Genomic DNA, 14,380 nt, shown 5'->3' with positions numbered 1-14,380 from the left:
TATAATGTACTTCAAATTTATATTTCAGCCCATCTTTGGTGGAGTGAGAATTATGAAATAATGGTCTGGGTAGATGTAAAAACCCAACTGGTCCCTGTGTTCATGCGGGGTGGGGGGGGGGGGGGGAAGTGCTATCTCTATCAGATCAGGCCAATCCCAATCCTTCATTGACATATCTTGCCATTGCTTTCTGAAGTGACCCATTAAAGGCATGCAGAGAACTCAGCAGAACTTGGGGCAACTGTGGATTGGCAGAATGGGCATAGAACCAGTGATGCCCACAATACATGCACATTCCTTTTAAATTAAGAGATTCATGATGAAGCCACCAAAATGCTTAACAGCAAATGAAATGCTGTTTTTTGAGATTTGGGCCAATAACTTTTCTATCTGTGAAACATGTTAACCTGAAATTTTGAAACTATATCTTTTCTTGTGAATACTGCCCAATCTTCTGAGTATTTTCAACCTTTTTTTTTTGGTTTTTGAAATACTTTTTAATTACAGTGTTACGTACCCCATAACTGGGTGTCTGGCCAGCAGAGAAAGAAGAATCTGTTGGAGTCTGGTGGTACTATATTCAAAAGTGTTTATTAGTAAAATAAGCAAATCAATACCAATAATACAAATATATAGATAACACAAGTTAGCAATAATAAACCTAAAAGTGTAGGAATAATAATAAGCAATAATAAACATGCTCTATCGATGTCTAGGGGTAAATGAATTGTCATAGAAAAGTATAAAGTTCAGTTCATGAGTGCTGAGGTAGTTATGGTTGTTGTGTTGTAATCGTTGGGGGGAGAGAGAGAGAGCAAGATGTAACAGCAGCTGTTGCGGCAGGCAAACCCTTTACTCCTTTCTTAATCCGTCGTGTCGTTGTGGCCATTCAGTTATGACCCCTCTGTCATTCAGCTAGACTGTTCTTCTGTGGTGGACTTGTCACTCTGGCATGAGTGGACACACACACAAGTCCCCAGCAGCCCTGCCGTAACACTGTGAGTTTAACTGACTGATCTCTTGGTTCGGTCTCCGATGCCCCCACCTTTACTGTGGGTTCCAACACTCAATCAGTGTCCACTGGTGTGTCTGAAGGGCGTCTTTCCAGACCTGTCTTTTATCCCTACTAACGGGATCTCAGCTATCAATCAATTTTGAATGACTGTGTCCATCAAACCAGCCCACTCCTGCAGTCCACTGAGGAATGTTAATGAGCCAAATGGTAGATAAATAACCCTTGCAGAAGTCATAATACAGTAAATCAACAAGTCTCTCTCCCCTCTCTTATCTGTAGCAGTTGTTCTTGCATGTTTTTCATCTCTCTCTCTCTCATGAGCAGCATAGCAACAGTAATGGTTCGTGATTCTCAGGGGTGGGGGGAAAAGTGGGTAACTCTGCACCTCATTGTCCATCAGATCAGTTCATCACTCATAACACCCCCATCCTTCTGGGAATTTTCACCAAGGTGAAAATTAACTAATACAGCATATTACACAATATGATTCAGGTGTGATAGAGTAGGAGGGGCCAGAGGAGGAGGTGTTGCATTGCTTGTCCAAGAAAATCTTATGGCGGTGCTTTGGAAGGATAGATTAGAGAGCTCCTCTCGGGAGACTATTTGGGTGGAATTGAGGAATGGGAAAGGTGTAGTAACACTGATAGGGGTGTTTTATAGGCTACCTAATGGGGAGCGTGAATTGGAAAAGCAAATGTGTAAGGAGATAGCAGATATTTGTAGTAAACACAAGGTGGTGATTGTGGAAGATTTTAATTTTCCACACGTAGATTGGGAAGCTCATTCTGTAAAAGGGCTGGATGGTTTAGAGTTTGTGAAATGTGTGCAGGATAATTTTTTGCAACAATACATAGAAGTACCGACTAGAGATGGGGCAGTGTTGGATCTCCTGTTAAGGAATGTGATAGGTCAGCTGACAGATGTATGTGTTGGGGAGCACTTCGGGTCCAGTGATCACAATAGCATTAGCTTCAATATAATTATGGAGAAGGACAGGACTGGACCGAGAGTTGAGATTTTTGATTGGAGAAAGGCTAACTTTGAGGAGATGCGAAGGGATTTAGAGAGAGTGGATTGGGTCAAGTTGTTTTATGGGAAGGATGTAATAGAGAAATGGAGGTCATTTAAGGGTGAAATTATGAGGGTACAGAATCTTTATGTTCCTGTTAGGTTGAAAGGAAAGGTTAAAGGTTTGAAAGCACCATGGTTTTCAAGGGATATTAGAAATTTGGTTCGGAAAAAGAGGGATGTCTACAATAGATATAGGCAGCATGGAGTAAAGGAATTGCTCGAGGAGTATAAAGAATGTAAAAGGAATCTTAAGAAAGAGATTAGAAAAGCTAAAAGAAGATACGAGGTTGGTTTGGCAAATATGGTGAAAGTAAATCCGAAAGGTTTCTACAGTTATATTAAAAGCAAGAGGATAGTGAGGGATAAAATTGGTCCCTTAGAGAATCAGGGTGGTCAGCTATGTGTGGAGCCGAGGGAGATGGGAGAGATTTTGAACGATTTCTTCTCTTCGGTATTCACTAAGGAGAAGGATATTGAATTGTGTAAGGTGTGGGAAACAAGTAAGGAAGTTATGGAACCTATGACAATTAAAGAGGTGGAAGTACTGGCGCTTTTAAGAAATTTAAAAGTGGATAAATCTCCGGGTACTGACAGGATATTCCCCAGGACCTTGAGGGAAGTTTGTGTAGAGATAGCAGGAGCTCTTAGGGAGATCTTTCAGATGTCATTAGAAACGGGGATTGTGCCAGAGGATTGGCGTATTGCTCATGTGGTTCCATTGTTTAAAAAGGGTTCTAGAAGTAAGCCTAGCAATTATAGACCTGTCAGTTTGACATCAGTGGTGGGTAAATTAATGGAAAGTATACTTAGAGATAGTGTTTATAATTATCTGGATAGACAGGATCTGATTAGGAGTAGCCAGCATGGATTTGTACGTGGAAGGTCATGTTTGACAAACCTTATTGATTTTTTTGAAGAAGTTACGAGGAATGTTGACGAGGGTAAGGCAGTGGATGTAGTCTATATGGACTTCAGCAAGGCCTTTGACAAAGTTCCACATGGAAAGTTAGTTAAGAAGGTTCAGTCATTAGGTATTAACGCTGGAGTAATAAAATGGATTCAACAGTGGCTAGATGGGAGATGCCAGAGAGTAGTGGTGGATTATTGTTTATCGGGATGGAGGCCAGTGACTAGCGGGGTGCCTCAGGGATCTGTTTTGGGCCCAATGTTGTTTGTAATATACATAAATGATCTGGATGATGGGGTGGTAAATTGGATTAGTAAGTATGCCGATGATACTGAGGTAGGAGGTGTTGTGGATAATGAGGTGGGTTTTCAAAGCTTGCAGGGAGATTTATGCCGGTTAGAAGAATGGGCTGAACGTTGGCAGATGGAGTTTAATGCTGAGAAGTGTGAGGTTCTACATTTTGGCAGGAATAATCCAAATAGAACATACAGGGTAAATGGTAGGGCATTGAGGAATACAGTGGAACAGAGAGATCTAGGAATAACAGTGCATAGTTCCCTGAAGGTGGAGTCTCATGTAGATAGGGTGGTGAAGAAGGCTTTTGGAATGCTGGCCTTTATAAATTAGAGCATTGAGTACAGAAGTTGGGATGTAATGTTAAAATTGTACAAGGCATTGGTAAGGCCAAATTTGGAATATTGTGTACAGTTCTGGTCACCGAATTATAGGAAAGATATCAATAAATTAGAGAGAGTGCAGAGACAATTTACTAGGATGTTACCTGGGTTTCAGCACTTAAGTTACAGAGAAAGGTTGAACAAGTTAGGTCTCTATTCATTGGAGCGTAGAAGGTTGAGGGGGGATTTGATCGAGGTATTTATAATTTTGAGAGGGATAGATAGAGTTGACGTGAACAGGCTGTTTCCATTGAGAGTAGGGGAGATTCAAACGAGAGGACATGATTTGAGAGTTAGGGGGCAGAAGTTTAAGGGAAACACGGGGTATTTCTTTACTCAGAGAGTGATAGGTGTGTGGAATGAGCTTCCTGTAGAAGTAGTAGAGGCCAGTTCAGTTGTGTCATTTAAGGTAAAATTGGATTGGTATATGGACAGGAAAGGAGTGGAGGGTTATGGGCTGAGTGCGGGTAGGTGGGACTAGGTGAGATTAAGAGTTCGGCACGGTCTAGGAGGGCCGAGATGGCCTGTTTCCGTGCTGTGATTGTTATATGGTTAATTACAGAGTTTAACAAAATACAGAAGTAGTCTTAACTACAAAAATCAAACTGATACACATTCAACTTAATATCTAGATAAACAATCAGCAATTACATTGTCACTCCCCTTTACATGTTGTATTTCAATATCGAATTCCTGTAACAACAGACTCCAACTTAGTAACCTCCTATTTTTATTTTTCACGTTAGCCAAAAATACCAAGGGGTTGTGATCAGTATAAACAATTAATGGTCTCTGTACTGAACAAATGTAGACCTCAAAATGCTGTTTCGCTAGGATAAGTGCCAACAATTCTTTTTCCACAGTGTAGTAATTTCTCTGATGCACATTGAACTTTCGGGAGAGATAACGCTACTGGGTGTTCCACTCCATCCCCTGCTTTCTGCAGTAGGACTGCCCCTGCAGCCTCATCACTTGCATCAGTCGCCAGGGAGAAAGGTTTAAAAAGGTCAGGTGCTTTTAACACAGGGTGGTGGCACAATATGGTTTTCAACTTCTCAAAAGCTTCCTGACCAGGACTGCTCCACTCAAATTTTTCCTCCTTCCGTAGGAGTTTTGTAAGTGGTAGGGCAATATCTGCAAAGTTCTTACAAAATTTTTGATAGTACCCCACCATGCCCAAAAACCTTCTCAGTGCCCTCTTATTTGTTGGGACAGGAACCTCGGAAATGGCCTGTACTTTAGCCTGCACAGGAGCCAACTGCCCCTGTCCTACCACATATCCCAGGTACGTTATTGTGGCATGGCCAAACTCACTCTTTGCGAGGTTCACTGTGAGATGGGCTGCAGACATTCTTTTAAACAGTTTTTCTACAGCCTCAGTGTGCTCATCCGAAGTGTCACTCCAAACTACTACATCGTCAATATAAGCCTTTGTGTTTGTTAACCCTTTAATCACGGCATCAATCATCCTCTGAAATGTCCCTGGCGCATTTTTCATTCCAAACGGCAAGACATTGTATTTGTAGAACTCAGATGAGGTGATGAAGGCTGAAATTTCTCGAGCCCTGTCCATTAAAGGAACACACCAGTATCCCTTTAGCAGGTCAATCTTGGTGATGTATCTCGCTTTACCCACTTTATCAATTCAATCTTCCACCCTGGGGATAGGATAAGCATCTGTTTGTGTGATGGCATTCACCTCTCTGTAATCTGTATAGAATCTTATACTACCGTCCGGTTTCGGTACAACAGTGGAGATGCCCATGCAGAGGAAGATTCACGAATGATACCAGCAGCTAGCATATGCTCAATTTCTTTCTCCACTAGCTTGCTCTTTTCCAAATTCATCCGATAAGGGGATTGTTTAATTGGCTGGGCCGAGGTAACAATAACCTCATGCTCTGTTACTTTGCATCTCCTGGGAACATCTGGGCATAAATCTGCATGCCGTTTAATTAGCTGTGTCAGCTGCTCTCTTTGTTCAGGGTCTAAATGACTGACTTTATTGGAAAAATTGGTTAAAATAACAGAGTTCTCTAGTCGGGTGGGTACTACGCTTATCATTTCAAAACACTCAGGCCCCTCCTTATCAATCTTTTCTGCTTCATTGGTCTTCGCGACAACACCAACCACTGTGGGGGTCGTGTCATGATAACCTTTCAGCATGTTAACATGAACCAACTGGCTCGGCTTTCATCTATCGGGTGTTTCAATTGCATAATTCAGAGTCTATTTTCTTGACCACTTTATACGGCCCTTGAAATCTTGCCTGTAGGGGGTTGGTAACTACAGGGAACAGGACCAAAACCTTATTGACCACTTGAAATTCTTGCTCTTGGGTTCGTTTATCATACCATTGTTTCATTTTAGTCTGGGAGTCTTTAAGATTTTGCTTTGCCAACTTGCAAACCTTATGGAGCCTTTCACGGAACCTCAAAACATAGTCAATCACATTGACTTGCACATTCGGACTAGACCGTTTTTCTTTGAGTAAGGTTAAAGGTCCTCTGGGCCTATGACCAAAAACGAGCTCAAATGGACTGAACCCTAGAGATTCCTGAACCGTGTCCCTCACTGCAAACAACAGAAGTGGTAATGCATCATCCCAGTCTCGAGTGTTTTCCTGGCAGTAAGTTTTAATCATGGTCTTTAAAGTCGCGTGGAATCTTTCCAACGCTCCTTGAGATTCCGGGTGGTATGCAGAGGCTAGAATTTGTTTAACTCCCATATGTGCCAACTTTTGCTGAAATGCACGGGATGTAAAGGTATTCCCCGATCCGATTGTATTTCTCTAGGTAACCCTACCATGGTGAAAAATTTAATGAGTGCCTTTACCACTGCAGGAGTCCTAATGTTTCCCAGGGGCACAGCCTCCGGGAATCGAGTAGCTGCACACATCAGGGTCATGATGTTCTGCCGCCCACTCGCAGTTCTGGGCAAAGGACCCACAAAATCCACAATGATTCGGGAAAAAGGCTCCTCAAAAGCGGGTATGGGTCTGAGAAGTGCCTTAGGGATAACCTGATTTGGCTTTCCTACCACCTGACAAGTATGGCACCTTTTACAATAGTCCGCAATATCCTTCCTTATATTTGGCCAATAAAAATCTTTCATAACCCCTATCTACTGTCTTTCTTACTCCCAAATGTCCACCTAGAGGTCCCTTGTGAGCTAATTTCAAAATTTCATCCCGATAAACCTTCGGAACTACCACCTGGTGTACCACCGCCCAGTCCTCATCCACTGGCACCATGGTCGGCCTCCACTTCCTCATTAATACTCCCTCCTTCAGATAGTATCCCTCTGGTTCCTTATCAATCTCTACTTCAGAAAGAGCTGATTCTTTCAACGCCACAAGCTCCTCATCATGACTCTGTTCCTTTATAAATTCCCTCCTGGCTAAGGGTAGATCTACCTCCTCTCCTTTACTCTCTTTAACCTCACTATTCTCCGCTTTACCACCCTCTAACCCCTCTTGGTACAGGGTCGGTAAAAACGTCTCCGCTAAATCAACACTGGACTCATTTAAACTGGCTCCTTTCTCAGCCGCCTTTCTAGACATGCTGCGAGTGATTGCGCAGGCGGGATAAATCTTGGGAATCTATGGGCGGGTCCTCAGCACTTACAGGCTTACTTGTCAGCTTTACTGCTGAATACAAGTCACCACCTGCCAAATCGTTACCAAGTAGGACGTCTACGCCATCCGTTGGTAGTTTTGATCGCACCCCTATTTCGACTGGTCCAGATACCAGGTCACATTTCAGAAACATCCTGTGCAAAGGTAGAGCCTCTGTCCCTTTTCTGATACCCCTTAACACAACCTCTCCAGTCTCAGTCTCCGGGCCAAAATCCAGCACCTTCTTTAGAATCAAGGACTGATCAGCCCCAGTATCTCTCCAGATCCCCACTGGAACTGGGGTTTCTCCTTCTTTCACAGACACTGTCAATTCCGAGATAAACTTCTCACGCCCCTCTTGTGCTCTATCTACTGTTGCCTTCCTCATCGATCTGCTGACCGACTCAATGCAACCTGTAGGGATTGCTGTTTTACCTTTTCCAGTCTCCTCCTTCGGAGCAAAGCACTTAGATGCTATGTGACCAGCTTTCCCACAATTATAACAGGTAAAGCTAGAAACCTTCCTGCCAGCCTGCTTTTCCTCCTCCTTACCTTTTCAACTAGCTCCCGGCTTATTCTCTGCCTTAGACGGTGGACTTTCTCTACCGTCCCTACTGCCTTTCTGGTAGCTCTTATTTGAGGAAAACTTTGACTTGTGGGTTAAGGCGTACTGGTCTGCTAACTTGGCAGTCACAGACAGAGTCTCTGTCTCCTTCTCATCCAAGTACGTCCTCATACTCTCAGGGATACAACCTTTGAACTGCTCTATCAGCATTAACATAATCATAATCTCCCAACAACCCCTTTTGAGGCGCACCAACGCTCACAATACATTTGCATCTCACGGGCAAACTCTAAATATATGTGGTTCCATGGCTTTCTCCAGTTCTGGAACTTCAGCCGGTATGCCTCTGGCACCAACTTGTAACTCCTCAATACAGCCCTTTTTGCTGCCTCATAATTCCTAGACTCATCCATGGACAATGCCGAATATGCTTGCTGAACCTTCCCCCTAAGTACGCTCTGTACCAGAACAGCCCATTGTTCTCTCAGGCCAGTTCTGATTCACAGCCACTTTCTCAAAATGGAGGAAGAACTTATTGACATCCATCTCCTCGAATGGAGGTACCAACTGAATCTCCCGACCAATCTTGAACCCCTCATTTGGATCTGCTGCCTGGTCTCTTCCCTGCTGTACCTTTAATTTCTCTATTTCCAGCTCATGCTGCCTCTCTTTCTCCCTTTCCTCCCTCTGCTTATCAGCTTCTTCCTTCTCCCTTTCAGCCTCCATCTCCTTTATCCGGAGCACATGCTCCCTTTTCTCCTTCTCAGCCAACCTTAATTTTTCTATCTGTAACTGACCCTCACCCGTGACAGGTTTCCTCTCAGGGAACAGGTCCAATACATCCGATGTGAACACACCCTCAGATACATAATGCATAGCTATTACTCTCTGTATATCCAACTTTCTCATCGACGATTTCACCGCCGAGAGATTTAATCGTTTTGCAACACTCACCAATTCCGCCTTCTTGGCATCCTCCAATGCCCCTGAAGTCGAATCTTTTAAAAAATTTGTCTATTTCCATCTCTGCTGGTTTCCCGCCTGGTTATCCACAGATCAGATAAGGGACTTTTATTCCGATTCACTGGTCCCCCAATTTGGTAATCAAATCCTGGAAGATGAGTCCCCAGTTTGTTACGTACCCTATAACTGGGTGTCCGACCAGCAGAGAAAGAAGAATCTGTTGGAGTCTGGTGGTACTATATTCAAAAGTGTTTATTAGTAAAATAAGCAAATCAATACCAATAATGCAAATATATAGATAACACAAGTTAGCAATAATAAACAAGCTCTATTGATGTCTAGGGGTAAATGAATTGTCATAGAAAAGTATAAAGTTCAGTTCATGAGTGCTGAGGTGGTTATGGTTGTTGTGTTGTAATCGTTGGAGAGAGAGAGAGCGAGCGAGATGTAACAGCAGCTTGCGGCAGGCAAACCTTTTACTCCTTTCTTAATCCGTCGTGTCGTTGTGGCCATTCAGTTATGACCCCTCTGTCATTCAGCTAGACTGTTCTTCTGTGGTGGACTTGTCACTCTGGCATGAGTGGACACACACACAAGTTCCCACCAGCCCTGCTATAACACTGTGAGTTTAACTGACCGATCTCCTGGTTCGGTCTCCGATGCCCCCACCTTTACTGTGGGTTCCAACACTCAATCAGTGTCCACTGGTGTGTCTGAAGGGCGTCTTTCCAGACCTGTCTTTTATCCCTACTAACGGGATCTCAGCTATCAATCAATTTTGAATGACTGTGTCCATCAAACCAGCCCACTCCTGCAGTCCACTGAGGAATGTTAATGAGCCAAATGGTAGATAAATAACCCTTGCAGAAGTCATAATACAGTAAATCAACAAGTCTCTCTCCCCTCTCTTATCTGTAGCAGATGTTCTTGCATTTTTTCATCTCTCTCTCTCTCTCTCTCTCTCTCTCTCTCTCTCATGAGCAGCATAGCAACAGTAATGGTTCGTGATTCTCGGGGGGGGGGAGAAATGAGTAACTCTGCACCTCATTGTCCATCAGATCTGTAACAACAGTTACAGAAGGAAATGCAGCAGTCAGTCAGTAGCATACAAAAATTGCTGGAGAACTCAGCAAGTCAGGAGGCATCTATGGAAATTCATAAACAGTCAACATTTTGGGTTGAGACCCTTCTTCAGGACTGTAAAGGGAGGGGGAAGGAGGGTGGCTAGAAGGTGATGGGTGAATCCAGGTGGGTTGGAAAGGTAAAGGGCTGAAGAACAAGGATGGGTACAAGGGAAATGTCAGAAGTATGTTTTTCAAAGTGGGGAGTGTGTGGAATGCACTGCCAGTGATGGTGGTAGAGGCGAATACAATGGGGTCTTTTAAGAGACTCTTAGATAGGTACATGGAGCTTAGAAAAATAGAGGGCTATGCAGTAGGGAAATCCTGGGCAGTTTCTAGAGGAGGTTACATGGTCGGAACAACATTGTGGCCTGAAGGGCCTGTAATGTGCTGTAGATTTCTATGTTCTTTGTCTTATGAGAGGAAAGTGGACCATAGGAGAAAGAAGAGGAGCAGGGGACCCAGGGGAGGTGATAGGCAGGTGAGAAGAGTTGAGGCCAGAGTGGGCAATAGAAGAAGAGGGGAGGGGGAGGATTTTTTTTATTATTGGAAGGAGAAATTGATATCCATACCATCAGGTTGGAGGTTACCTAGATAGAATATAAGGCCTGCACTTTTTTTTTGTGCACTTTATGTAGTCCTGTGTAGGTCTGTAGTCTAGTGTAGCTTTCTCTGTTTTTTTTTATTATTACGTAGTTCAGTCTAGTTTTTGTACTGTGTCATGTAACACCATGGCCCTGAAAAACTTTGTCTCATTTTTACTATGCACTGTACCAGCAGTTATGGTCGAAATGACAATAAAAGTGACTTGACTTGAGGTGTTGCTCCTCTACCCTGAAGGTGGCCTCATCTTGGCACAAGAGAAGGCCATGGACCGACACGTCGGAATGGGAATGGGGATTAAAATGCAAACACGAGGAAATCTGCAGATGCTGGAAATCCCCATAACAACACACACAAAATGCTGGTGGAACACAGCAGGCCAGGCAGCATCTATAGGGAGAAGAGCTGTCGACGTTTCGGGCCGAGACCCTTCGTCAGGACTAACCGAAAGGAAAGATAGTAAGAGATTTGAAAGCAGTGGGGGGAGGGGGAGATGCGAAATGATAGAAGACCAGAGGGGGTGGGATGAAGCTCAGAGCTGGAAAGGTGATTGGTGAAAGTGATACAGAGCTGGAGAAGGGAAAAGATCATGGGACGGGAGGCCTCAGGAGAAGGGGGGGGGGGGAGCACCAGAGGGAGATGGAGAACAGGCAAACAACAAAGTATGTCAGGGATGGGGTAAGAATTTCAGTAACATTGACTTCTCTAACTTCCGTTAATGCCCCTCCTCCCCTTCTTACCCCATCCCTGTCATATTTAGTTGTTTTGTCTGTTCTCCATCTCCCTCTGGTGCTTCCCCCCCCCCCCCCCTTTCTTTCTCCTGAGGTCTCCCGTCCCATGACCCTTTCCCTTCTCCAGTTCTGTATCACTTTCGCCAATCACCTTTCCAGCTCTTAGCTTCATCCCACCCCCTCCGGCCTTCTCCTATCATTTAGCATTTCCCCCTCCCCCCACTACTTTCAAATCTCTTCCTATCTTTTCTTTTGGTTAGTCCTGACGAAGGGTTTCGGCCCGAAATGTCGACAGCTCTTCTCCCTATAGATGCTGCCTGGCCTGCTGTGTTCCACCAGCATTTTGCGTGTGTTGTTATGGGGATTAAAATGCTTGTCCATCGGGAAGTTCCGCTCTTGGTGGCTGGAGCAGAGATGCTTGACTTAAGCGGTTCCCAATTTACTACGAGTCTAACCAATGTAGAGGAGACCACATCGGGAGCACCAGTCTCAATAATTGACCCCAGCAGGTTTGCAGGTGAAAAGTTATTTCACCTGAAAAGACTGGTGCCCTGAAAGGAGGTGAATGGGCAAGTGACCAATTATGCAGCTTGCAAGGATAAGTGCAGGGAAGGAGATTAGTGGGGAGGGATGAATGGAAAAGGAAATCACTGAAGGAGAGGACCCTGTGGAATTTGGGGGGGGGGGGTGGTGGAGGTAAAGATATGTTTGGTTAGATCCCTTTGGAGATGGTGAAAATTGTGGAGAATGATGTGTTGGATGAGGAGACTCATATGGTGGTAGATATGGACAAGAGGAGCTCTATCCCTGTAAAGGCAGCAGGAAGATGGGGTTAGTGCGAAGGTACGGGAAGTGGAGGAGATGCGGGTGAGGGCAGTATCAATAGTGGAGGAAGGGAAACCCTGTTCTTTGGAGGAGGAGGTCTCTGATGTACTGTAAAGGAAAGCCGCATCCTGGGAACAAGTGCAGTGGAGTCGAAAGAACTGAGAAAAGCCAATACAGGGGATGGGGTGGGAAAGAGGTATAGTCAAGAGATATTATTGGTGGTTTGCTGTGCTCAGATAGTTTTGAAATTAACATTTGAGGCTTTGAGGAATAAATGTTGATTTTGGATGTGGAGCAGAATACTGTTGTTCAGATTTGTCTATTTGAGAGGGCAGGTGAGGCCTCCTACAGTGCTGCGGGAGTACTGCACTGATGGATCTCTGTGTCTAAGTTTCTTTAGTGGAACTTGATTTAACAATATTTTGACGGAGTCATAGATGATATTAATGCTGGTGAGTTAGAAGAAGGTATCTTGATGTGGAGTTAATGATTCATCTTTTGACTGAAATGTATTTATTTCTAAAAGCAATGTGAGCATTAATGCTATGTTTACCTTTCCAGGCACGTTCAGATCAGCAATGAATCAGCAATTGAATTCTACAGAAAATTTGGCTTTGGAATAATAGAAACTAAAAAGAACTACTACAAGAGGATAGAGCCAGCTGATGCACATGTTTTGCAGAAAACCCTCAAATACATCGCTCCATCGCAGAGTGTGGAATGTCAGAAATGAAATTGTGGCTGATCTTGCACGTTTGTTGCCAAAAAAAATCTGTACAGACCGTTGGAGGGTGAGCGTCAAGAGGAGCCAATTCTCTACAGCGCTTTGTGGCAATAGGCTTACCACATTAACCAGAAACCACTCAAAATTATTCCCGCATAAAGCATTCTGTATCTTCACCAGTTAGAATTAATGTATCTGAGACAAGCAACCCATCCGCCAGGACTGTAATCAAAGCATGGGGTTTGGTCGTGTTATTATTACTTGCCAGGTCCTAGGTGGGACAGTTTTTGTTTTCGAATTCAAGCGTGCAAACAAGTGATCTGATTTTTGTATTTAAAAACAAAGACCTGTTCATGCATAGTTAATTTTTCCATAAAAGTTTAATTGGTACTTTCAAGAACTAATTGTCCTACAAACTTATTTGTGCCTATTGGAGTGATATCTCCCACTTTTCATTTTGTGGAATAAATATTTCAATTTTAAAGATGAGACTGGATCTTCTGTGGTTGCTCTTCATTTTGTTGGTTGGAGCCATGTCCTGCCCTGTCCTCCTGAAATTGTCTGGCCGCATATTTACCTCGATGTCAGTTGTCATAAAAAAAACCAATGGCTGCAGACCTCATCGGAATGGTTAATGGTTCAAAATGTTGTGACTACAAAAGACTTGTTGATTTATTTAATAAACAGGGCAGGAGGGAGAGTTGAAAGAACAAGTATTAAAGAAACCTCTTGGGCAACATTGAATGATTTCTGAGCTTGGAGGTGAGGTGAGAGAATTGGCTGCACTGAAGAAACAATTCCTTGCCTCCTTGCACAATCTTAAATTATCTGTTTCATTTAAAACCTTGAACGATTAAAGTCAAGCAAAAGTACGATAAATTAACAGAATCAACAGTGGTCACAGAGAAGGAACTCGTGTATCACAAATTTCAAGTTATCATTAATGATCCCCATTTTTCACTTTGAACTGATATGGCTGCATATGAATTAGTGTTACTGTGGCAGACAGTTGTCAGAATCATCTTGTACTAATCTCATTATTCTCTTCAATCAGCTGCATGTCCTCTCACCTTCAGGAAGACTGCATAAATTATATGGGTCATTGGGACCACACCCAGAATATTATAAGTAGGTCTGGCTTCCAAATGTTAGGAAGGATATGTTGACAGAGGATGGAGCAGTGTTAACCAGATTGTTTACTGAGATGGATGTGGTGGGTGGGTGGGGGAGGGGGTGGGTCCCTTAAGTGGAAAGGTTGATCAGACTGGGCTTTTAATCAAGTTTGCCAGCAGGAGAACATACAATATTCTTACATGGCAGATACAGTTCATACTTCCTCTGGCTAGAGTGGGTGGACCCAGAGGTCACAGATTCAAAACAAGAAGCTGGTCCTCAGGGCTAAATTAAGAAATTTCTCTGCCCAGAAGGTAGTGAATCTTAAGAATTTCTATCCAAGGTTGTAATCTCAATTATTGAGAATGTTCAAGACCAGACAATAGTAGACTCAAGTATATGGAGAATTTAAGTAGAATCAACGATATGGAGTGAGTGCAAGCAACTTG

At 43.5% G+C, this 14,380-nt stretch overlaps 1 protein-coding gene across 4 annotated transcripts in view; it reads left to right on the top strand.

The window, feature by feature from the left end:
• The window catches only part of naa50 (N-alpha-acetyltransferase 50, NatE catalytic subunit), a 50,924-nt gene extending 37,617 nt beyond the window's left edge, over window positions 1-13,307 (top strand). For all 4 annotated transcript variants that reach the window (XM_059970559.1, XM_059970560.1, XM_059970561.1 and 1 more), the window contains exon 5: window positions 12,656-13,307. In XM_059970559.1, the coding sequence (XP_059826542.1) occupies window positions 12,656-12,827 (172 nt within the window). In that variant the 3' untranslated portion in view covers window positions 12,828-13,307. The remainder of the gene's footprint in view (window positions 1-12,655) is intronic.
• Window positions 13,308-14,380: the final 1,073 nt, after the last annotated feature.

This window comes from Hypanus sabinus, chromosome 5 (genome assembly GCF_030144855.1).
Source record: "Hypanus sabinus isolate sHypSab1 chromosome 5, sHypSab1.hap1, whole genome shotgun sequence".
Lineage (NCBI taxonomy): Eukaryota > Metazoa > Chordata > Chondrichthyes > Myliobatiformes > Dasyatidae > Hypanus > Hypanus sabinus.
Note: the sequence above shows the minus strand (reverse complement) of the source record. Positions and strands in the feature narration are given on the sequence as shown.